Here is a 24,304-nt window from a genome sequence, read left to right on the forward strand (position 1 = left end):
GTTGACAGTTGGGATGTTTGATTGCTAGCAGACTATTTGCTTCGAAGGGAACTTTTAAATCCTTAAAGTCCTTGTGCATGCAGTTAGGAATTAAAAGTGTTGGTATATTACCAAGAACAGCGCAGGTCTTCACTCGGCAGGACCATGGCTCAAATCTCATCCATACTCCGGCCGTACGCAGGGCAAAGTACTTTGCTGCGGGTAAAATTAAGTCACAGAAAGCCAGAAATGGCAGGCGGAGACCTTTAGAGATCTGAGTTCCAAGGAAGAAGAAGATATTATCAAGAAATATTCCCGATTTAGTGTAAAACTGATACATCCAAGGCTAATAGTTTTATTCCAGTAATAAAAATTCTTCTCTCGTTAGTTACTACTATTAGGGTCACCTCATCAAACGTTTAGTAAAATCTATTATTAAAACAAGCAATAAAGATCTATCTCTATGTCCTAAACACACTAAATCTTAATTCAAATTTGGACTAGACTGGATAACTTAAATTTAAACACATCTTAAGTGCCACAAAACTAAAGGCAGAAGAGTTTGCTTGCGATCGAAAATTCAGCCACAGTGTTGTATCATGCTACGCAACATCTTTAACCATCGTGCAACATAGCTCGATGATTCATCCAGTCAGGACGGTGATATGCCAGATGTGTCAAACCCACTGCCAGTTCACGCTATTTGGGTCACGTTTGTTCATTACCGAATAAAGATAACGTCGTTTGCAACACTAACTTGTGTGGGTAAAAACTTTTTTAAATCAGTTTTTTACACATTTTAATTTATTTCTACGGAAAACACTATAGGCAATGTTACTTTACCCTGGGTTTTCTTAGCGACTTCTGCTAGGTTATTCAGGCCAGACTTATTCATACCTTGGAGCGGGATAGTTCGATCCGGATTCGGATTAGGTACTTCGGAAGTTCTATCATCCAAAAAATACGTCACTCGAACGCGGGTCCTCCCTGCAATAAACTTCATGGTTTATAAATCCCATTAACAGCCTTGTGCACGGAATAATTGAGAGCAAGAGTCTTACGCGAATCAAGTCCACACTTCAGACTTGTCGCATGAACACTTCATCCTTCCTAATGTTCATTTCGTGAGAAAAGCAAGCATAAAGGTAGCGTGCATCCAACTGCGAAACAAAAATAACAGTTCAGTAACTAAACTGGTGTCGTGGCGAGTGGTCGAGGCTGCCTAACTCTCATTTTCGCTCCCCGCCAGTTGCGAGCAAACCATGTGCATCTGACCGTTAGGAGCGTGAATATTTAAAAACGTAACGGTTACTCGGTTTTAAAAAAGGTCTAAAATAACTCGCAGATTCCAAAACTAGAGACGAGCTGAAGTCGGTGTTCGGTATCGCACTGCTGGTCAGAGGTTGGATTAAAATTTTATCACTGTTCGACAACTATTTTCGCGTACGTGCCGTGATGAACTAGTGCAGACCTACAACTGTTAGAAGCCATAAAATTGAAACGCTGTCGGTGAAAAGTAACATACGGATCGTTTAGTAGTGACCAACGCAGGCCACCAGTTAGCGTGAATCGATTGAAAATCACATGAATTGTTGATGGTTTTCTATCGCCGGCAGAAGAAGTGTTTAACGGAACCATTTTCCGCAAGTGAGTGGAATTTATGTGTGTATGTGTGTGTGTGAAAGTGAGCCAAAAAGTAAAAATATAAAGCTGCTCTCGTGATCTCCTACAACGTGATTGAAATAACCAATTATTTCACAAAGAATCAACACAGAAATAGGAAGAAACAAACAGCAGAATGCTTCCTGTTTTAACGGATTTCAGTACATTCTACAACAGACTCTGTCTAGTGGTGACAGTATTTATAACCGGTAAGTGTCAAACTGACGTGACAGCGATTCGCGGGACAGTAGAGAAAGCTTTACTTTGAGATGTTAATAATAAGATTTGTAATCGATCATCATTACCTCAATGTTTGTAAATTTGTTTGATTAAACTATTACGTCTTTTGCACAGTTTATTTAAAGGCCGCTTGCCATAGTAGATTTCAGGGCCAAACCCGGGCCACACTTTAAGGGTCTCAACACAAATAAGCATAAAATTTTTTTTATTTAATCAATTATAAAAGGTGAAAGGTCCAGATCACAATTCGGTATCGATTCTGGCAAACTTCAATCAAAGAACCCCATTTTCATTATTCTGGTCGTGATCCCACAACACAACAAATTTTCTCAAATGATCTGAGATATATTATTGTATCCAGGCTTGATGCAAATGTTAACATTGCTCCTCTTTTATCATTTTTAAAGCACATTAAAGTGTTATTAAACTGTTAAAAAAAATCCTGTATGATACAAATGAAAGATTTATCTTATCGTCTCCGGTGAGCTGCAACGCAATACGCATTATCATCTCACGTCGGCAAACATCTTGTGGCCAGTACATCATACGATGTGTTAAATATGTCACACTACCTCAAAGCTGGTTAAAACCTGTTCGAAGGCCGTCGAGTCACTGGCGGCCAAAAAAAAACCGCGGCAGTATATTGTGTCAAATAAAGTGATGTTTGCATACCCTCAGCCTTATGCCTTATTAAACAGGCAGCCATTTTGCCAAACATTTGCAAAGATGTACGAATCGCTTGGGTCATCGAAACCTCTTTCGGCGCTTAAAACGGCTCACATTTCAGGCCTGTGAAAAGTGCGCCAAATATTAAGGGATTTGGTTGGCCGTTAGCTAGCTGTTTGACTGACAGTTGGGGTTGGGGTGGGGTTGATTGGGGAATGGGGTTGATTTTTAACCATACGGACTTTTTAAATATTGAAATTCTGGGCAGTTTGTTAAAAAATATTTAATAGGAGTTCACACGACCTCAATGATTCCTTAATACAGGAAATCAAACATCTAACAACGATCTACGATCGCTCCAGCTGGAAATAAAAGTACAAAACCTTTAATAAGTCTAATTGACAATGTAGCCATTCGTAGAAATCTGCATGTTTTTGCATTGTAATCACCTTCTGTGTGAAATCGAAGGATCGTGCGATCGATTGTGTAACCGTGACTCGCACACAATCATCATATCTACTCACGCCATGGAATTGAATTGAGTTAGGGAAATCTCCATCAATCATACTTCAACGACACCCCGCATTCTCGTATTACCCCCTCAGGAATAAGGCCACTGGCAGCTGATAAGAACAGTTGTACACACATTTAAGCATTATTGTAAAGTCATATGATCAGTCGTGTGTCAGCTGCAACTGATTGGGCAGTAGACGTTTATGCATAGTCTGCTGACCATAAAATAATGTTATACATATTTAAAATACTTTCAATAAATTTTCACCACAAAATTAAAATAAAATTTCACAAATTCAATTTCCTCGTCAGTGATCTATTTTGACGTCGATCTTATGCTTGCGAGCTTTTACGACCAAACATTCCCAAACTTAAGTGGTGCGCGTAACGATCTGGCCACTTCTATAGGTGTGTGCATGCGATAGGACTGCGAGTAGAAATCGTTCATTCGCTTTACTATGAAGGTTATGAATGAACAACACCACCATTACCTGCATTCAATCAAACCTTTCCATACGCACACTGGTGTGGCTCGTGATGAATTTGATTTTTAAATTGCTACAATCGCTGCGAACTATGTTCCAACTACCGGTTATCTGTGGTTGTTGTCCATTTTTTTCCCTATATTCACCTTACCGCACTAAATCGTGCCAACAGAAGCAACCAACCTGCCAACCGATGATCAGCTTTAATTTGGTTTTTTGGCTAATTGCCAATGAATTTCGGTGTCATACCGGTGGACAGGTTAAGTCTTGTGCACACCGACCGACGAGTCATCGACGGCCAAATTTAGCTGCATAAATTCGAAGTTGACTGTCAGGGCTGTAAAAATAAAAAAGCGTCCGTTCCGATAATGAATGCAAGTTCGTCAACCAAATAAAGGTTTCAAAAAAAAAAGCTTACAGTAGGAAAGAAGAACAAGCCTTTATAAGCGTAAAGGAAAGGAATGTTGTATATACGCTGTTGAATGATACCGAACAGCCAATCACAACCGTCCCGACGAATCGTACGATACGGTGACGTCACGCTGAGGCAACTCACCTGAATCAACAGAAAATGGTTCCAACGCGGTTGGCACGAGGCGGAATTTGGCATAACACCACCCCCTTCCGCCGTGCGTCTGTGAAAGAAGACCCCAAAACGTTTGCAGCACACAACTATGGTAGAAAATGCGCGCGTCGGCAGACCGACTGTGCCCACCCTTTCTCGAACGATGCAGCTTATGTTTTTAGGTTATGCTGCGGCTGCCCTTGCGCAGCCAGACGGCTAGCACGCAACTTTCGCTAGGTGCGGGTATCGGATGGTTTCGCACGTCTGGCTTGCCATTGCGTACCGGTGTGGATATCGGTGAATGTAAGTTCACAACCGTTGGTTGTCGGGTTTCAGACACCGTTCGATTCGTCATGGCTTGCGGGAGCTATGCATGAGCGGCAGCAGGTGCAGGTTGCGCGCACGTATAGTTTACTTTAAAGGTGGCAACCTGGAACCTAGAAACAGTTGATCGGTGCTGCAATAGGTGAAAAGGCCCGGAAGAAAATTGTTTTATCATAAAGACATAAATATGGTTCATGTAGTGTATTATTTTTTTACAAAGGACTATCAACATATTTACCATCGCTAAATGGAAATAATCATGCAGCCTTAAACCCACCATTATTTTGCAATGTGTAAATAGAAACAATGTCCATACACTTGCTCACCGTGCGAAATGGTAAAGCTGCAAAACAGCTTGCACCAACACTACCTAGCCCTGTGTCAAAGCTCTGTGTGAAGCGCTGCTGGCTACGATCACTCACATTGTGCAGGTAAGCTTGTTCCGCTTTTTGGTCCGTTCTCCTTTCACGGCTACCACCGATCGCTAGTGGGTTTGCGTGCGGCAAGTTGCGTTATATACTCTTCGAAGCGAAACGCCGGTTTTGCTGCCCGCTTCGCACAGGCCAAGGTCGGTTACAGTGATGAGCAGAATCCAGATCATTCGTTGACTCAACTCATTAGACGAATTACGAACTGAGCCATCCCGAAACGAAACACGCTTCCCGTTCTCGCTAATTTGCATAGAATTTTAAAGGCAAGCGGAAGATGCGAAATTTACCACCACCAATACCTTTCCCAACCGTATACCGAGCTGTATCTGTGAACAGAAGATAAGATAACTGCGATGTCGTATGACATTCCATTTTGAGTGAAAAGGCCACTCTCATGGTCAGGTAGCTTTGGAAACAAGTTCCACCAACCCGGTGGTTCCACGCTATTCTTCTCTCAAAAAAGTCATCGACCTGATCATAAAAGGGCAAGGAAGTAAACTTTTTCCGAAAGAAAATCACGCGATTCCTCACAGAACGAGACACAATCAAACATCGCTGTTGTTCTCTGCCAATTGTTCCCGGCAACGACCTTCTAGATTGTTGTTGCTCGGCGAAAAAGATAATGCGTATTTAAGCTCATGTGAAACCTCCTTTGCCTGATCAACACGTGGCTTTTGTTAGCGTGATTGGTTTGTTATGATCGATGATCGTACGACCATGTCGATCAAACTGGTTGCAAAGGTGCGCCTTCACCAGTTCGAGGTGGAACCGGACTACGTAGAAGGGCTTGCTTGCTTTGCTCACGTGTCGGTGTCGGACACAGCGTCCCTATCGGGTTGTTAATTCACTGAACGGAATTAAATGGCTTGTCTGTAATTAAAAACACTTTTAATCTACATTTATATGGTAATTGTCACCTACAGTTTCGTAATCGTTGCTTGTCGTTTTTGAGGACATTTTCTATGAGATCTTTCGTTTAAATATTTCAAAAGTATAAGATGGTGCAATAAATGCTATTATTGATGTACAAACTGGTAAGAATAGATCAAGCAACACAACCTCGCGTAGTGGTCCAAGAAATTCTAGACAATCTTGGGTGATCTTGCAATTGTCAGGCTACCTCACTCTTCTCCTAGCGCTAACGACCTCCTAGGTTATGCCTGCCATTTCTGGCTTACTAGACTTAGTGATACCACGTAGTTGGATAGTCAAGTCCTCACTACGGGGGTGACGGTCCAGATAGGATTTGTACCCCGGTCCTGCCGTGTGAAGACCGGTGCCGTTGTCACCTCTGCCATCGCACTGACTATGTGAAGCATTTCCAGGTGAAAGTGCAAGTTCTTCATCTTCCAGTATCGTCACCTAGAACAGAGTCTCGATTTGTCGCGAACATCACTCGCTCATTCCGAAATCCCTGTCAAATATCAAAACTCAAACTGTGTAACGTCCGTAGGGTAGACAGAGCAAATCGACAAGCGTCCCAAAAACATCTTGCCCGTAAACATTGCGCATTGTTACGCATCATCTTCCCGCCGGTACCACCACTGCTTCCTACTTTGCTGTTTGGTTTGTATTTTTTCACGTGCTGCGACTTGCCGTTGTGGATTTTTGTTTAGGTCGCACCGTCCCCGGGTGGTGGTTTTAGGAAGTGATTGCGACTGAAAATAACCTTCTAACCACAACCACAATATCGGGCCGCCGTGCATAAACACTATGCCATCGGATGATTTCGCTGCGACTGCAAAATAGAACTTCGCTGCGACGATCCCGGGTGACGAGCGTGTGGCGTGATTTGCGCAAATGCTGCCACACCGTGAATGAAGGATGGCAAATCTTGCGCCAATCGTTTTTGCTTTCATTGAGAGGTGATCTTGTACCTGGTTTTTTGGCTGTCGATTGCTTACGAGGTGCGAAGCATTTTTTTTGTTTGGGGAATTTCCACATTGATCATTACTGCTCGATTGCTTTAATGATGCCAATACAATGAGGATCTAACAAAACCTTCCGGAGTGCCTTTTTTGCTGATTGACGTCAATGGAATCAGAAAAAGGAAGTTTTTTAGACTTGTTAAATGAGTTTGTAAACGATACTTTACTGCATTCTTGAGTTGTGATTGCTCAGTAAATATGGGAAATATTTTACCTTCCAACGATCATATAAATGTTTAAGTTATTTGACAACTTTCATCGTTGAGAATAACTACCCTATCCGGAAAAGATCGCTCACGGATTCAACGCCGAACGTTGACCGCAAAAAAAAAGAAGTTTGCTCAGAAATTCTACGGCGTCAATCATTCCAATTGAGCTTTATTGAAATAATTGACTGTGCCCATATTCTCACCGCTCGTAAGTTTCGCTCCTGTCCGAAGATGCTACGTACCAAGCATAAGGTTTCCAGAACTGTCACCAGTTGGACGAATGCGTGGAGAGCAGGTCAATGGTTCGGCATTGACCCGAAAAGATTGCTGTGACAGTCAAAATTGCAACCGTCGTGTAGTGGCCGCATTCCGGGCCCTTTTCAGTGGGCTCGACCTCAAAGCTGCCCGAATGACGAGTACAGCCGCACTATACATCCGTCCCGTTTGGTTGTCTGTTGGGCTTCTCCAACAGTTGCCACTCCAGCAGAGTACTGCAGGCACCCGTGGTAGGGGGGGGGGGGGGAGGGGTATTTACGTCAATGAACGTAGAGTACAGGCAATCATTGAAGGTGACGGCGAAAGAAGGTACTCAAAACAAAATTCATCAAAAAACACGTAAGTACGCACACCCTTCAAAGTGGCCCCCCCGGCTAACGGGCGGGGAATACCATCCCATTCTCGTCTTATTCTCGGCAGACAGACGAAGAAGAAGCAGAAAACGTTACGTCAATGGTATTTTTGCTTCGTTTGCTCTTGCCCTCCTCCGTTCGGTGTCCGGTTTAGTCCGGTTCGTCTTAACACTGGCTTGCGATCATCGATGCGTCAGGTGTATTCACCTAACCTTGCACGTGGAACTCGTTGGAGTGGTGCACGGCGTCTGTGTTCGTGCAATCGTTTGCCGAGCCCCCAGCGCTGATTGGTGGACGCACATCGTACGATATTCGTGAAGCACGCTCGCATACTCTCCCTTCCAACTTACGTTACGCGACCGCATATCTTCGTATCATTTGGCGTTTCATGCACAGCGTGGAGAGAACGATCAACACTCCTACAGGCGTCGGTCGGCTGCAGCGCCGCAATTAGATGGCATCGTCGCGCTAATTTGTGTTTTGCTGTGTCGGTCCGATGCACATTGCCGATCGTCACTAGTACCACGCGGTGATCGGTGGAATCGGGGTTCAAGTTTTTGTAGCGCGAAATGAATGCACCCTTGAGGTTGCTTCGTAACACTGCGATGAACTGAGATCACGGGGTGAGTTGTGAAGCGTTACACGCGGTGAGCAAAATGATCTCAAGGCTTACGCTCGAACGTGGCACTGTGATGTTGCATCGGCATGATACAACCCAGCGCAACACCATGGAAAACCAAACCATCGTGTTTCGTGACCTACCTTAACTTTATATTTTATTGAAATGGAAAAATGTACAAATGAACTTTCTTGAAGAGCTGATGGGAAATTTGCGGAAAATTCTAACAAATATTATACGCTGGCTTTGTCTCAATTCACCTGGACTTCTATTCATTTAGAATTTTTATTAAATGTTTTTGGCGGCCCAGCGGTATAGGCGAAGTAAACCAAAAATCCCAGGCATGACCTAAAGAGGTCGTTAGACTCTTCAGTGAAAAATTTGAATTTTTATTGGCGATTTTTCTGGTTGGATAGGTCTGGTTTTGTAAATGCCGAAAAATTCTAATAATCTTCTTATAAATTATTTGTTTTTATTATGAGTTTAACTAGAGAAATTAGTAATTAAAAGAATTTAACAAAACTGAGCTAAACTGTTGTCCTCAGTTCTTGACCAACATTGGAGCTACCAGCGCGAGTTCTGTTCCCAATCATAGATTACGCTTATCTTAACAATGCCGCGTCATTGTCACATTGTCTTATCGTCTTCTTATGTCACGTCTATCCAACCCTTTAATTGACTGGCCGAACCGGTTTGGTCCGGGCCCCTGTCGCCGGCACTAATACCCTTTTGCTACAATAATAATCCTTTCCGGTTATTAGCAGATATTAGCGTTAATCCGTCGATTTAACTCGCGTTAATTAATCGGTGCGAGTATTTGTGGCTTATCGTGCCATAAAACAAAAACAAAAACGCTTTTATTGTTTTTACCTTCACCTGAGTTCCCACGGGATGATTAAAAATGTGTTTAATTTCGTAGGTCTTCTACACCGTCCAACAGCCTCCCAGAACGCCCCGATATAATTAGAGCACACTCTCTAAGCAAACGTCCCTCTCCGTAGAGCGCCACTTTTCCCGTTCCACTACCATGAAACCATGAAGATACCTATTTTTAAACCGAATCCAATTTTCTCATAAAAACTGGTTACGGCGAAATTGTGTCTCTTCTTGTGTGCAGCATGATTTGCGATGACATCGGTTTCGACATCGGACGGGACACGATTGGCACGGCAGAACTTTAGCACCGATGGCGTAGGTTAGGGTTGTATAATTTTGCAAAAATGAAAAAAATCAGGACAACGCACTTCTCACCAGTAAACATGCCGGTCGTGACGGCGTGGAGCAGGACAAAGTACAATTTTGTCAACATTCGCTTACGGCTCACTGTACGTCACAACAGCGTATTGTCGGGCTGTCCGTTGTCGTGTGGTAGCTTCGCAACATGAAACCCCACGTGAGCGTGCGTCGACCGTTGGGTCCTGAATCTGGACTAATTGATCTGTTTGTACGAGCGGGCGAGAATCTAATGGCAATTGATTTCCATTTATTTTCATTTAAAATGAAAAAGGGGGAAAGTAAGACCGGTGACAAGAAGTTTTGTTCTTGTGAAGATTTTTGCGACGCTATTGTATCACTTATTTTGCTGTAAACAGTTTGCGCTATTTTGGTTTCGTTCCCTTCACTATTAAGAAGACAGGGGAGAGAAGCTGCCCGAACTGCACGTGTGATACGGCATGGTCAGTATTTATAGCCTTCGAAGGTAGCGGATCATTACGTGTGGCCTAGTTGTTAAATTTGCATGACAGATGTTTGAATTTGCAACATTGTACCTACACGGCACAATTAAGGTTGATGTTTGATGCATTAAAACCTAACCCAGTGTATAGCAACATTTTATTTAAAGATTACTCAATTTAAAAAATATATTCTGCAAAATGGACTCCGTTTAAAACATATTTTAAGTTCTCACTCTCTTTAAGAAGCACGTCCGGCTGGAAGTATTCAATATAAACGTTCTACTTTTAATGAAGAAAGATAATTTTCTCTTTTTGGCTGTTCACCATAACTTAAGTCACAAACGACCACACGCACAATGGCACAATTTTCTTTCCACGATGGGTTTCACACAATGAAAAATGCGAAGCAATTGTTTCTGGTGCTTTACCGTTGCCAATGTACTCCGTTGCCAACTGCACCTCGCGTGCACGAGACCGAGTGTTTGAACGAGCAACGTTGGGTAAAATATTCAAGCACAGTCCATTCAATTACACTGCACAGTGCGAGAACGGAAGTGAAGGCTTTTTCCATACCACCAAAGCCTTTCCCCCATTTCATTCGACAACTCCTCGATGGATTCTAGGCGAGTCTGTGTAATGGGCATAATTTATAGTCTTCACTCGGACGTACAGCACGGTGCTTACTTCAAAACTTCTTCAGTATCTCCCACTCTCAACTAATACCCCAGCTTGCTCGCGAATCGGAAATAGATTAGGGAATCATTCGTATCGCACAGATAATTAATGCATCCACAGCCCCTCTCTCGGGCGGTATGGTGTGGTTCACGTACACACCATCATTCTTGCCGGTGAAAAGTGAAAAGCCCTTCGCTTTACAACAGGTGTCAACAAGTGGGAAAACAGGCCTCCCCATCTTGTGTGCGAGAATAAAAGGTGCCATTTCCTGGGTTTGCTAAGCGTTTCAATACGGTGCTGTGACGGAGCTCGTGCTTGCAGATGTGCCGCATGGGTGTGGCTAATGACAATTAGATTGAAATTACTACAAATTAATCGCATGCTTGAAATGTTCGCGAGAATGGAATGCTGCCCGGCGGACTGGAAACAATCCCGCAGCAGCGCACATTCGGGCCGACCGTTCCTTTACGATTTGGGTGGGGGGGGGGGGGGGTTGGGGGGATTTGGAATTCACCGCTGTACAGTTTAATGCGACGTTTGAAGTGGACACACAGTGACCGGTGGTGTTGGGTCTGCAAAGCACATGAGGGGCAAATATGCTAAGCATTCGGTGAAACACTAGGCGTCTCCATCGGACGGTCACATTGCTTGCGTGGTTAGGTTGTTGAGGGATTCTTAGAATTACTAAACAGTCTGCGAAATTCTCTACATAAATATATTTAAAAAGTATGAATAAATATCCTAACGTATAAAATTATTAAGAACAAAATATAGCATCGACCATGCTTTAAACCACTTCGTACTCAATTTACTTACTAATTCTTTGCTCCGGTTCCCTTGTCCAGGATGCATCATAAGAGGATTAATTTACCATCAAGAAAAGCTTTCCCTTTTTTTCTCTTTCCGCATACTTTTTTTATATTTTAAACTGCACAACAAAATCACGGAAAACAAACAACCTAACAGAACGCTCCGGCAAAGGATTAAAAATTAGCTGGAATCATTTTTAACAAACAAAACACGGAAAAATTATCTCCAGCACCAGGCACCAGGCAGATGATTATCTGCAGCGCAATTGGAACACAAAACCGCTTACGAACGGTTGCAAAAAAAAAAACGGAGAAAAAAAAAGAGAGCGTATAACTCGTTTTCAAAACTAACCATTTTCAGCGTGACATAAACCCCGAAAGCGACCATTCGCCGCTACTTCCCCGACAGGGACACCTTGACGGTTCCAAAAACCCACACACCCTACCGTTCGCTAGCACCACGCCCCGCTTGTTTCGCATGATGTGGCAAATTAATAATTTATGCATTAAGTTTACATCCTGCACCTGCAGCGTGTACTGTACGCAGCGGAATGGGACACTCTTCAGCACTATCATCAGGCACCTAGGTGAATGGTGTTGCCAGCTAGGGAAAAGGGAAAAGGATAATCCGCGCCCGGTGAAAGATGCCGGTGAGAAAGAAAGGACACAAAGCCCGTTTAGTAGGGTGCCGCACCAGGCGGTGGGAGCTCACTCTGCACCGACATGTACATCCGTTTGCCGGTGCTGAGAGCCACATGTGTTTCCGGCTCTGTTTGCCTCTTCCGGTACGGAATGTGTCGAGATTGGGCCTAAAGCCAGTACCGGCTGAACAGGTGATGGTGAAGTTTGCGGCATTGTTTTGCTGAGTAAATTTGATACCTTTTTTCGGCATAAATCTGACCTTCTAGAAGCTCGCGTACAATCGGCGGTTAACGGAAAATTTTATTTATGCACCTCGGTTTTAAATTCTTCCATCCACCGTTTTGCTCCTGCCCCATTCGACACGAGCAAAAAGGTTGATGAATAGCTAATCGTCGTGACTGGGCACTAAAAGAGAATTTTGCTTGGTGGAAACAAAAAAAAAATACACCTCAGCAAATTTTGCCATTTTTTCCTTTCGCAGGATGCTCATCGCAACTTCGTTAAGTTTCAAAGTAATAGGCTTGTCTGGGCTGGTTCATATTTTAAACTAAGCAACAACCAACAAAACAGGCCTTCAAAATAGAAGGTTAGCAAAGCACGGAGAGAACAGAAAAAACCATAATCACCAAAACGGAAATGCTTTACGCCAGGGCGAAAACGATTAACATGCAACCCCGTGTGTTGAGTCGCTGCTTCTTCGGCGGGAGTTGTTGATGGGTTTGAAATGGCCGAACGTGTAGTTGTTGTGGAGGAGGTGGAGGTGGGGTGCCAATTTTGCACCCGATCTCGGGCTCCGGCCGGGCGTAGAATGGGCAAAACATATCCATCCTGTTATTCGAAAGCCATCCTCAGGTAGCAAACGGGACGATGGTAAAAGTTTTCTAGTTTGCGGGTTTCTGCGCCTTCTGCCGGTTGCTGTGGCTGGTGCAATGGTGTGTCCTTTTTTGTTAAACACCAACCGGACATGTTTTATGCAAGAAAGCAAAGGGAAAATAAAAAAAGGCACTAAAACGGTTAGTTAGAAGGTGAAACAAAAAAAAAACAGGAGCAGCAGCAGCACCCCGGGTTAGAATTAAAAGCGGAAGGAAGTGGAAAAAAATGAGATGTCGGTATTAAAACGATCCCGGTGTTCCAGTGTTTCCCGGGTAAAACGCTTTCTGGTCGCAAGTTTGCACATTTTTCTAGCGCACTCTACTAGCAGCGGGAAACTGTGGACGGGGTTTTCCTTTCCATCTACTAGGCAGCGTGTGGCCATTTCGCATCGCAAAGGATTAAGTCACACCGTATCTCTGATCCTTGGCAGCAAGCAGAAGCGGTAGCAAATGCCGGTGGAAAAAATTACAAAACAAGAGAAAAAACCTTAACTGGGGATTCTCCAACGAAGAAGGTATTTGCAAGCACAGCGAAAAAAAAAACAACAAAAATCCGATCTATTAGAAGGTGTGAAATGGTTCTCTCCATCCGTATCCATAAATATTGTAGCCGGAGTTTGTTGCCTAATTAGATTGTGGTTTAGGGTGGTTCGGCATACTGTTTTGCTGTAGCCCTTGTGCCTCCACTGTACAGATCAAATGCTTAATGTGGTTAAAGGTATTAGAGGACCGCTCAAGCTCACGCGCTAAAGCTGACCTCAATTACACGACTCAAAACTTTGTTGGTTTCAAGGACATATGCCAAGGTTTGGCGCAACCGCAGCGTGCGGTGGTTACATTGCAGCTTCCCGCAGAAAGTTTCTCAACATGAAAAGACAAACAGGAGGTTCCTTGCTGCAGGTTGCAGCTTTTGGAGCCGAAAGTTCCACAAAACGACGCCCTGATATTCAAATAGCAGCTTCTTGAATCGTTGCGAGCATCACAGCGCGAGGCACGTATAAAACCCTGACCTACACGGTTGTGCTTGCGTTTAATCACATCACCGTAGCGTACCGTCAGTTTCGTCAGGCTTCGAAGCACTCCCTCCGGATGGACTGGTGGCTTGTGTCGCTACTATCCGGGATCAACCGGGTTTTCCAACCCGAAGGTGACCAGAAGATCCTTGCATTTAAATTTATTTAACAGCCTGCCGGGTTGTTTGCTTTGCTGTTCGATTGTAACCACAAGCGGCGGTATCCGTTTCACCGCACAAACAGGCATTAGGTGCAGTCGTAGCTGCTGCATACCGCTACTAGGCGCATTTATTCTTCTCGCTTGACGCTCAGCTCGGCTGCACACAGTGTGGTGCGAAGCTTTTGCAAGCAGCAAAAAAAACAGAAAGCGGAAGAGTGACTTTCCCCGGCAACCCGTCCCGAGCTCGTCCCGAGCCGGACAAAGAAAAAGCGGGTTGGCGACGATTTAGACCGTCCCGCCGGACTCGGTGAGCGATTTGTTTGCGGTGAATGGTTCAATTGATTTAAATTCAACCATTCTGCCATTGTAAAAGTATCGCTGCGAACAGGACGAAACGCCTGACGGTGATGGAAGAACCGACCGGACCGGAGCGAGAGACTTCATGCTTTTTCCTGCCCGATAACGTTCGATCCCGATGGACAGTGTGCAAATGTTTGCCCTGCGCTGCTATACCGGGTAAACAGACAAGCGGCGGACAAGCGGGAAAGCAACCCGGGCGATGTTTGTGTTTGTGCAACGATGCAAAGGATGAACTTTGTGGTCAGTTGAATTTGATTGTGGTGGTGCGAGTGCGGGCCGGAGCGTGGCGCAGGCAAGCAACATATTAAAGCTTTCCCACACGAAGCAAAGGCTGTGAAGGAGCTTCTCTTCGCAAGCGCAGTGCTGGTGTGAGGTACGGGAAGCCGCTGGTACAAGGCAAGCACGCTTCACTAGTTTGTTGTAATTGTCCCTTGACGATGGTGACGTGTGATTTGCGATTCAATTGCAAACGACTCCTTTACCGGGCCCTCGGGGTTGAGAACGCAACACATGCGCTCATCATTCGTGCATTAGCGTGAATGGCATTGAATATGCAAAACTATCTGGCCCGGCGTGAATATTTCTGGTTGTTTCTATCCACCGGCTACCGAAGCGTGAAGTAATGTTGGGATAACTAAAACACGCCCCACAACCCGACACCCTGCTCGAGGATTGATTCGGACCGGGTGGCTATACTTTATGTGAAATCAAATGAACTGAAGCCAATATGCAATGCACGTTGATTCAATGCGCTTCGAGTTCGAGCGTTCGAGGTGTGTTTACTGTTCGGTTTTGGTTGGTGGTAGGACGGTCTAACCGTGCGATTATGTTGCCCAGCTAAGCCGATGTGCTACGGTGCACTAATGACCTTGCCGGCTAGTCGCCAAGTAGCCATTCATATCACACTTTTTTATCATTAGTTTTTCCTTTTTTTTTGGGGGGGGGGGGGCGGTTAGTGGTTGAAATTGGTAGAGACGCCGTGTGCTCTGTGGAGTAGAGGTGTATTGAAATGATAAGATGGTGTTTTGTTTGGTAACACTACACCAATCTAGCCACGAAATCGCGCAAACATGTTTCGCGAATGTGTTTGATGTCAGCGGCGTGATGGATTAGATTTTTATGGGCTGTGATTTTATGGAACACGCGTCAGCACTTAAATTTGATGCTTTTGATTAAAAATATTTTAAATGATTTCTTGCTAATAAGCTAAAATAATTTTATGTCTGAAGTCTAAATTTGGTGATAAGTGTAATGCGTTGAATTGCCTGCATTTAGGCGCAAATTATTTGTTTCGGTGGAATCCCTACAAAGAGCATGGATAAATTATTACAAAAATTTACAGAAAATTTCGAACAAAAGAGGCTGTTGCTCCCAATTGAATCCTCCACGTTGAACGAGCTGTTAAATGAAGATATTACGAATTCCAATAGTCGAACACCCAGGATTCAATTGAATGCTATTCACTGAATAATTTTAACTTCAAACAACGTTTTCGGCATAAACTGCTGTCTGTATTATAAAATCATTTTTAAGTCCGATGAAAACCTAAAGGACGTATAAATTTCATCACATGTTGTGTTTCAAATTATCATCCAAAATCCTCCATTCTATGATATGATATGATGAGTTCAGTAATTAAAATCTCACCACATCCATTGATACATTAATCTACCCGCTGTACGAGTATCCTTGCGCTCGGTAATTGAAATCTGTACCGGTAGCAAGCGGCGAAGCAGATTCTCGTCCGTTAGGTGTGCCTCTATTTGAAAACACTCACCGGGGGCCGGGAAGCGTTTTTCTCCAAAATTCGCTAACTGCCGATGGTGAGGTGCTGGTGACGAGCACGAGACAAACATTTGCACTGGAAATGGACGACCTACCACAGGAGTCCTCAGGGTCCCTAGGGTGGTGGTAAAGTGCTACAAAGTTTCAACATTTTGTGCCATTGTTTGGAGTTTTCATGATCCCGGGCGCGCGTGTGTGTGTGTATCTGTTGTTCATATTGCATATTAAATTTCCGCATGATTTTAATTTTACTCCACTGCACAAGTCAAACGACCTCGTGAAGGGGATTCGGTAGGGTGAGCAGCACCGGTAAGCACTGGACTCACATAATTGCAGCAGATCACTGCTGCTCGCAACACACTTAACAGGTCGGCCAAACTACCTGACCGGCGAAGGCTGTATGCCACACATTTCAAACCCCGGTTCATTGCAACTTCGTCGCATTCACAGGTTGGCCGAAGCCGAGATGTATGGTGCTACGGCTTTCGCCTGCTGTAGCTGCGTTTGTGGCCGTTGTCGCGTGAGTCCCGTCCCATTTTTTGGCCATAGTTCCCCCTGGACGGACAGGTACCGGACTGTTGCCACAGCTCGATATTTCGCCAACAACTTCCCGTGGGGTGCATCCGCTGTGTTTCGTGCTGAATATTCATTAATAATGGTTGCAGTTCATCGCTGCAAAACCGGGGCCGGTTTTCCATTTCTCCCTGTAAAAAAAAAACACTCACACACACACAGGTGGAAAGCCGAAAGATCGACGCAGTGGCACCAACTGAGGCCTCGGTCGAGACACGCTAGGGAGAGAGAGAGAGAGAAGGGTTTTTCGGGAGTAAAACAAGCTACAGCCAGAAGCAGGTGATGCGGGTTGCATACGTTGCCGGGGCATTGTTGCGAAAATTTAAATAAATGATAGCAGCATGCTTAAGCCGGACGTTCGGGGTTGTAGCTGTCGGGATCTTGATCCCGTTTGCAAAAGTAACTGCAACTGGAACCACATCGAAAAGATGCGGAAGGGGAAGCAGCTGGTCTCCTTTTTTTTTGCCTTCTATTTATTTTTCGGGATTCAACAAGGGTAGAAAAATAATTTACTCCGCCGAGAACACTCGGGCGAGCAAAAAAAAAAAAAAAAGAAGCTCGAGTAATCGACCAAACGACGTGCAATCTGCCTAACCAAGCCACAGAAACCGAAACGGAATTTTCACCGTTCATCAGCAGCACCAGCGACAGTGGGGTCCTCGGAGGATAACAACGCAAACGAACGTAAAGCGAAATGCTCTAGCTTCAAGAAACCCGCAACAGAAGAAGAGAAACGAAAAAAAAAATACCACCCCAAAGGATAGCATCTTTTTGCACGTGCAGATGAAGCTTCCATCTTGCGCTACCTTGCCTTTGCCGTACCCGCAACACAAATTATAATGCAACACATTATCTGTCAAACGATCCACCTAGGATTTCGTTCCCGCTTTCACGTTCCCCCGTGCTTCGGGTGAGCCGGTCGGAATCATTTGCATTTGTTGCGCCATTATTACGAAGGTGCGAAGGTGTTGGTGAGCGGGATAGCCGCCGTAAACCGTTGCTACAAAACCGTTGGTCTTGAGGTGTTGAGGTTGACCGCGTGCACTTAAACGGTTTTCGGGGAAGCTGGCCAGGAGCTTGCAGGAGAAATGTGGAGATTTAATTGAAAAGCAATGATTGCGGTTGGTTTTAAATTAACGCGCCGACTGGAGATAAACAGATGCTGATGATCATTACAGGTTGGCAAAAAAAAAAACGGTTTCGGTTGAAGAATTGTTACAAAAGCGATGGGGGAAATTTGAATCAAAGTTCTTTACAAAATTGTGTCGCTTTCTGCTTGAGGGCTTCGTGCTTGGTGATTTACTCTTTCACTTTAGAATTTTATCTGTAACATGTACGTTTGATTGTAAAAGTATGCTAGGTAAGAGGACCAGGTTTCTTACTCTAAATATTTGTGGTAAATTTAAATAAGTGACCAAATTTAACGGATGATTTAAGTAGAGACATGAAGATGAAATATTGTTTTATGATCTTTAAGATGAATATTTCATAGCTAGGGTAGTTCGGCCTGGCCCTTGATAGTCCGCAGTCCATCCCAAATCCATAAATCGCTCGCTTGTCTCGAGACTATGAAGACTAGGGAATGGAATAATGAATCCAAGCTGGGATTCGAATCTTTGATTTCCAATCCTAATCAGGGAAGACTGATGAAAGCAAACATCAGTATTATTCGAACCCAATCACTCTTATCCAATCCTTATCAAATCCCAATCAAACCCCTATCGAATCCTAAACGGCTCACAATCGAATCACAAAGGAATGCCAATCAAATCCCAATCGAATCCCAATCGAATCCTAACTGAATCCCAATCAAATCCCAATCGGATTCCAATCGAACACGGATCGGATTTGGATCATTCTTCTTCTTTCTTGGCCTAACGATCTCTTAAGTGCATGCCTGCCATTTCTGGCTTACTAGACTTATAGATACCGCATAGTTGGATAGTCAGTCGTCACTATGAGCGAACGGCCCAGAAGGGATTTGAAGCCTGATCCTACCGTGTGAAGACCGGCGTCGCTGTCGCCTCGGCCACCGTACCGTTTGTCCGAATCGGATTCCATTCCGTCGATTAGGTTCATACGCGATTCGAATCTTTTTGGGATAGGATCTTCGAATCTCGCATCTAAAGCAAACTCAATCAGTTTTTTTATCTAATAAAACTATTTTAAAAAAAAACTTTACTATCATTATTCATATAAAATTTAAAAACTTCATCATCATCAAGAAAAGTGTTCTACTTCGCATTGTTACAAAAAATAGAAGAGACAAGAATTGGAAAACCAATTTATATAAGTGACTTATACGACATCAATATAAAGCCAATTTATAGAAAAGTAGGTAGGCAATAAAAATATTGTCAATTAACAGCTAAACAGTCCATAAATCTTACAAATAGAAAGTAACACTATGATTTACCTTCATAAATAGTATAATAAACAGTTTTATGCTAAGTTCAGTAGCAAGTTGTTGCCCTTTGCTGATATTTCTGCATCAGCTTCAACCTATGTTTCACATCCGCAAATGATGAGTTTGCTTTCCGATCTGGAAAAAAAATTGGAAGACTTTGTGCAATCGGAAATCTCGCCCCGGATGTGATCAGACGAACGTTAATGATGGAGTTCAATCCATTTTTTTTTATCTGGCTTCTCTCTTGCCGCAATGTCTTTGCGATGTCACCGAACGGCAGCAACAACAACAGCTCACACCCGCTCAATAGGTTCCAGCTGGAATGGTGTCTTTTGAATAACAAAAAAGTCCTCATCATGTTCTACACGTCCCGAGGTGTCATAATTTGCAAGAACTTATTCTTGGTGAGCTTTGTGCGAGTGGGAGAAAGAAAAATGTATCCAATCCAGGAGGACGCGAATGAAAGTTTCCCCTTTCCAAACGGGGGGGACAAAACTTTCCACCACCAACATTTATTTCCAACGTCCATCCGTTTATTATCGTTTCGTTCGGTTAAAAACTCCACATTATCGAAGTCAAAGTTGCATCTCGCTGCATAAGATGAGGTTGCAACAGCGAAAAAGAAAGAAAGATGAAATTTCATATCAAACCGTGGTCAAGCGTAGCAAAGAAGCATAGTTTGTTGCCATGTTTTCCTTGCCCGAACATCCGAACTTAACTCACCCGGGCACTTCCACCGATTCGATCCGACACCGCTCCGTGGAGATGGTCGTTGGGATTTACAAAAAAAATCACCTCGTTCTAAATGAATTTTTAATTTGAAAAACTTTCGAGTGGAGTAGTTCCAGGGGAAACGGGGATAGGGAAAATTCTTTCGATGAATTTACACTTCGAGCGTTATTTTTTGACGTGCATTTTAATTGGTTCGTTCCACTTCTTTCAATTTCTAACTTTTCTTTTCCCTTCCATTTTTTCTTCTTTCTTTTCATGGACTTTTCGCTGGACTTTGCTGGCGTCCCGTGTTCTATCACCGACGTGAAATGACCACATCGACGACACCGTCGTAACTGGGATTTGTATCACCTCCCTGGCAGTGAATCTTGGACGAATACGGGCCGATAACTGTGGCCAGGAGGAGCTGGCCAAGTGCGCGCGCCCGTTCCAGGTGATACAATCGACGACGGATCTGTCCATAGCGACGAAAAAGGAGGATCTGGATAAAATATGCCCGTAAGTTTGCGTTCCGCTAATAAATTGTACTTACTTGGCCACGTTCTTTCGTTCGTTCGTTCAGTGCTGGACACTTTTTTTTTCACGCTGGTCAAAATCTTGCCCATTGTTCTGCACATAAATCATTCCCCCTGCTGCTGCTGGGGGGGAGATGGGCTGGCCGAGAGAGTTTATGGTGGATGTAGACGTGAAGGAGCAATTAACACAAAGTGTCATTGCAGATTGTTGAGAGTGCGGCACTCGGACGACTTTCGGTTGGAAGGTGTTAGCGTGTGGAAGATACAGCAAAGTCCTCGTTGTCCCGGTAATCCTGGCACGAGATTAGTTTGAATGTATTTTACTTGCCAGCGTTTTATTTGCCTTCCGGGTGTGCTGGACATTACAAATTTATTTGAGTTTCATTGTTGGTGGTTTAATAAACGGAAGGCTTGTTAAATTTTTAAAGACTGCGGTGGCGAAATTTTGTCTTCTGGACACGTGCCAGCATTGGCAGACATGTTATGCAAAAGAAGTCCGCTTTGGTTGGAACAATTGTCATATTCAATTCTAATGCATCTCTTCAAATTCTAATCTCATATCGGTCTGCTTTTACTTAAACTGTATCATTTCAGTGACCTAAATAATGGACTCCACTGCATCCGTAGCTACACGCGCCGTTGCATGACGCTGGAGCAGCGAAACCGCTTCAACAAGCTGTACAACGGCACACACCAGTTCGTGCGAGACCTCTGCCGCGAGGGTGACTACCAACGCGAATTCCTTTCTCACGCACCCTGCCTGCAGCTGGTGCGGCCAGACTATGAAGTGTGCGGCCGGCGGTATCACCTCACCGTGATGGCAATATCGCAACAGTCCCAGCCCGAAGAGCACCAGCACCAGCACGGACATCATGGCCACCATCAGACGGACTCGGAATTGGATGGACATCAGCACGAACGGCGCCATCGCAACCATCGGACGGCAAGCCGCACCGATGAGGATGACGTGCGGACGGTGTGCTGTTCGTTCATGGAGTATCTAGACTGTTCGGAGGCGGCCGCCAAAAATACTTGCGGTCACGAAACGGCCCGATTCACACGCGGATTCCTGGACAAAATGTCGTCGACGTTAATAAAGGTGCGTTTTCTCGGAGGTTTCCTCCGATGTCCTTTCAAGGTTATAGGGAACTAACAGGAACTGTTTTCTTTCGTTCCAGATGTACTGTGAAGATTACTACAAGTCAAACAAATGTCCAGCAATGTACACATCGTCCTCAAGCAGCCATTGGAGTCAATTGCACAGTGCGGTGCTGCTACTAGTTCCCACGATCATCAGCACGATCACCAGCTGGACAGCTTCCTGGTGGACGTTTCGACCAGACGCTTCGTTACGGTTACGATAATCTACGCCCGGGACCGTTCGCCACTGTAACCATCCCTTCTCAAAAAAGGCTTCAATCCAACCTGCTTCCCCCCCTCTCCCGGCTGATGCACCGTTCTAGATTCTATTCAGCTGTAATGTAATTGTAGTTTAGCGGCCTAGCTCTAATTCGATTCACTCACGTTCCGTATTTTCGACGGCATGCCTAGGTAGCAATTATAGTTCCACCAAACGTGGAAACGTTTAACGTACAATGTTTTTGTTTTTACTGTTTTTGTTTGCCTTTTAAGTTTAATTTAAAACAAAATGGCAAAGCCTTGTTAGCTTAAGACACCACCACCACCATAAAGTAGAATGACAAATTAATTAAAAACAACCGAATGATCCGTGTCCCTCCCCCCGGTCAGGGATCGGCTCTCCCGTCGCAAAGCGTAATTGGCAAATTGGATTCAATCCAGGCCACGGCACAGAGCAGTTCGTTTGTGAAATTGTGCTCCATCAACCTATCAAGCGCTAGAACGTCGATCAGCGATGGCGCTCTGGTTGGCGCTAGCATCGACCTTAAGCTTCCGTACCACCCGTGGCGAACTCACCGCACCGATGGGTGCAATTAGGGTTAATTTATTTATTAGAAACCATCGGCGGTGTGGTTCGACATGTGGTGTGGCGCAAACATTGTCGATCGCATAACGACAATATGGCGATCGGCAAGAGCCTCGAGTTTGTTGCTGATACGACGTTCCTTTTTTCTCCCCTTTTTTTCGCCAGATACCGAAGATGTAGATAGTATTCTAGTTAATGCGTTCCGGCGGACAGTCTAGACGAGTACAGTTCAAACAGGTCCGCCGTGCCAGTCATAGAGCGTAGGTCCAGAGCACATGCGTTCTGTGTCGGTTGCTATCCTATCATTTCTCTTCTAGACAAAATCGAACGTCAAAAGTCAAGCGTGATGATAGCTTTGGTAAGCAACACTTGTATAGTAACTAATGTAGTTTAGCGTGTATTGTTTCTGTAGGGATGTCGAGTTAGGGCACGGGATAACCATAACTTGAATATTGTCGTTGAATATGAGCATTACATACCAATTACACCGATAACATGAAAATATAAACTATCCGTCAAATCAACCACGGGACGTGTGCTTTCTGCAGTACCTCTGCAATTTATTTAATTTAAGCTGATCCAGATTTCATCACACATGTGTCGTAAACTTTGCGCATGAGTCTACTGTTTAACCGCGTGTAACGCATACGTTAGCTTATTGAACGGTACCCAGACCCACTCACTTTCCCAGAACTTCAGGTAGAACGGTCTCTGTTCGATCGTGCGACATCCGTACGCCTCCAGGATGGCTTCCGTTTCCTCGGGCGAAATAAACTTATCATAGTCGTGCGAACCCTTCGGCAGTCGTTTCATGATGTTTTCCAGCACTACCACCGCCAGCAGCCAGGACCAGTTGGTTTTGTTCCAGGTGCTGATGAATACGGAACCGCCCGGTTTCAGCACAGCGGCGACCTGCTTCAGCAGCGTGCTCTGGTCCACCACGTGCTCGATCGTTTCCGACAGTACGACCACATCGTACTTGCCAACCGCACCCTGCCAATGGTCGTCGAGCGATTGTTCGTAGTACTGGCAGCGTTCCTTAATGTCCGGCTGCTTCTCTGCGTGCGCTTTCGCTACCTCGATCAGGTGCCGGGCCGGATCGATACCGACTACGGTTGCGTGCAGCTTTGCGAGTGCCTCGGTGTAGATTCCACCACCGCAACCAACATCCAAAATCGTGAGACCCTTCAAGGAGTCGGTAGTGTACCGTTGCTTTCGATCGAGTTTTCCCACCTTGACGAGACCTTCCACGACCATAGGAACTCTGGTATGAATGAAAACGATTTGAAGTAATTAGTGGCCCCGGAGTTAAAAGATAACCTGACAAACTTACCTCAGTTTGTTTAACTTGTGCAGCAGAATCATGGGTCCGGTCGGTTCCCACCAGTGGGCCGAGAGTTGATCGAACGTCGCTATTTGATCCTCGGCCGTGCTTTTCATCGTCAGTCCCTCCATCAGGCTGAGGAAGGCGATCGAAGCTTTCTCGAAGAATTTTGTCAGCACAAATTGAAAGAACGATAGCACCAGCTTGAAGATCACGAACCCGCTCGATTCCGTCACTGAATCGGTACCCTCCATCTTGGCTGGCTTGGCAATAGAAATCCCTTTTTTTCGATACACTTTAACACTTCCGAAGCGATCACACGACTGATACTGTTCCTAGGGTTTGCTAGAGCTTTTAAAGGGTTATTAAAATTCTTTACTTTGGATTCCCACTTCGTTGGGGGGCACTAATGGCACCCCACCGTCTATTTTAGTCGAAGCTAGCAACTCACCACACGCAACAGTGGCACGAATTCGAGCTCCAAAATGGATATGAACCTAGACATCACGTTCAAGCGCAGCCTTTTCAACCTTAGCATTGGACCATAGCATGACGGGCTCATTTCA

The 24,304-nt window shown here is 44.6% G+C and overlaps 2 protein-coding genes across 2 annotated transcripts; one reads left to right on the forward strand and one right to left on the reverse strand.

Annotated features, from left to right (window-relative positions):
* The first annotated feature begins 1,131 nt into the window (after positions 1-1,131).
* On the forward strand, positions 1,132-22,938 carry LOC118506041. Its single transcript, XM_036042670.1, has 4 exons — positions 1,132-1,850; positions 20,317-20,452; positions 21,064-21,568; positions 21,648-22,938. The coding sequence occupies exons 1-4, from the start codon at positions 1,778-1,780 to the stop codon at positions 21,831-21,833; spliced, it is 900 nt and encodes a 299-aa protein (XP_035898563.1). The 5' UTR covers positions 1,132-1,777; the 3' UTR covers positions 21,834-22,938.
* LOC118506042 (ubiquinone biosynthesis O-methyltransferase-like) lies at positions 22,932-24,274 on the reverse strand. Its single transcript, XM_036042672.1, has 3 exons — positions 24,190-24,274; positions 23,748-24,089; positions 22,932-23,678 (listed from the first exon to the last, which is right to left on the reverse strand). The coding sequence occupies exons 2-3, from the start codon at positions 23,990-23,992 to the stop codon at positions 23,036-23,038; spliced, it is 888 nt and encodes a 295-aa protein (XP_035898565.1). The 5' UTR covers positions 23,993-24,089; positions 24,190-24,274; the 3' UTR covers positions 22,932-23,035.
* Between the last annotated feature and the right edge of the window lie 30 nt (positions 24,275-24,304).

Source organism: Anopheles stephensi, chromosome 2, assembly GCF_013141755.1.
Source record: "Anopheles stephensi strain Indian chromosome 2, UCI_ANSTEP_V1.0, whole genome shotgun sequence".
Lineage (NCBI taxonomy): Eukaryota > Metazoa > Arthropoda > Insecta > Diptera > Culicidae > Anopheles > Anopheles stephensi.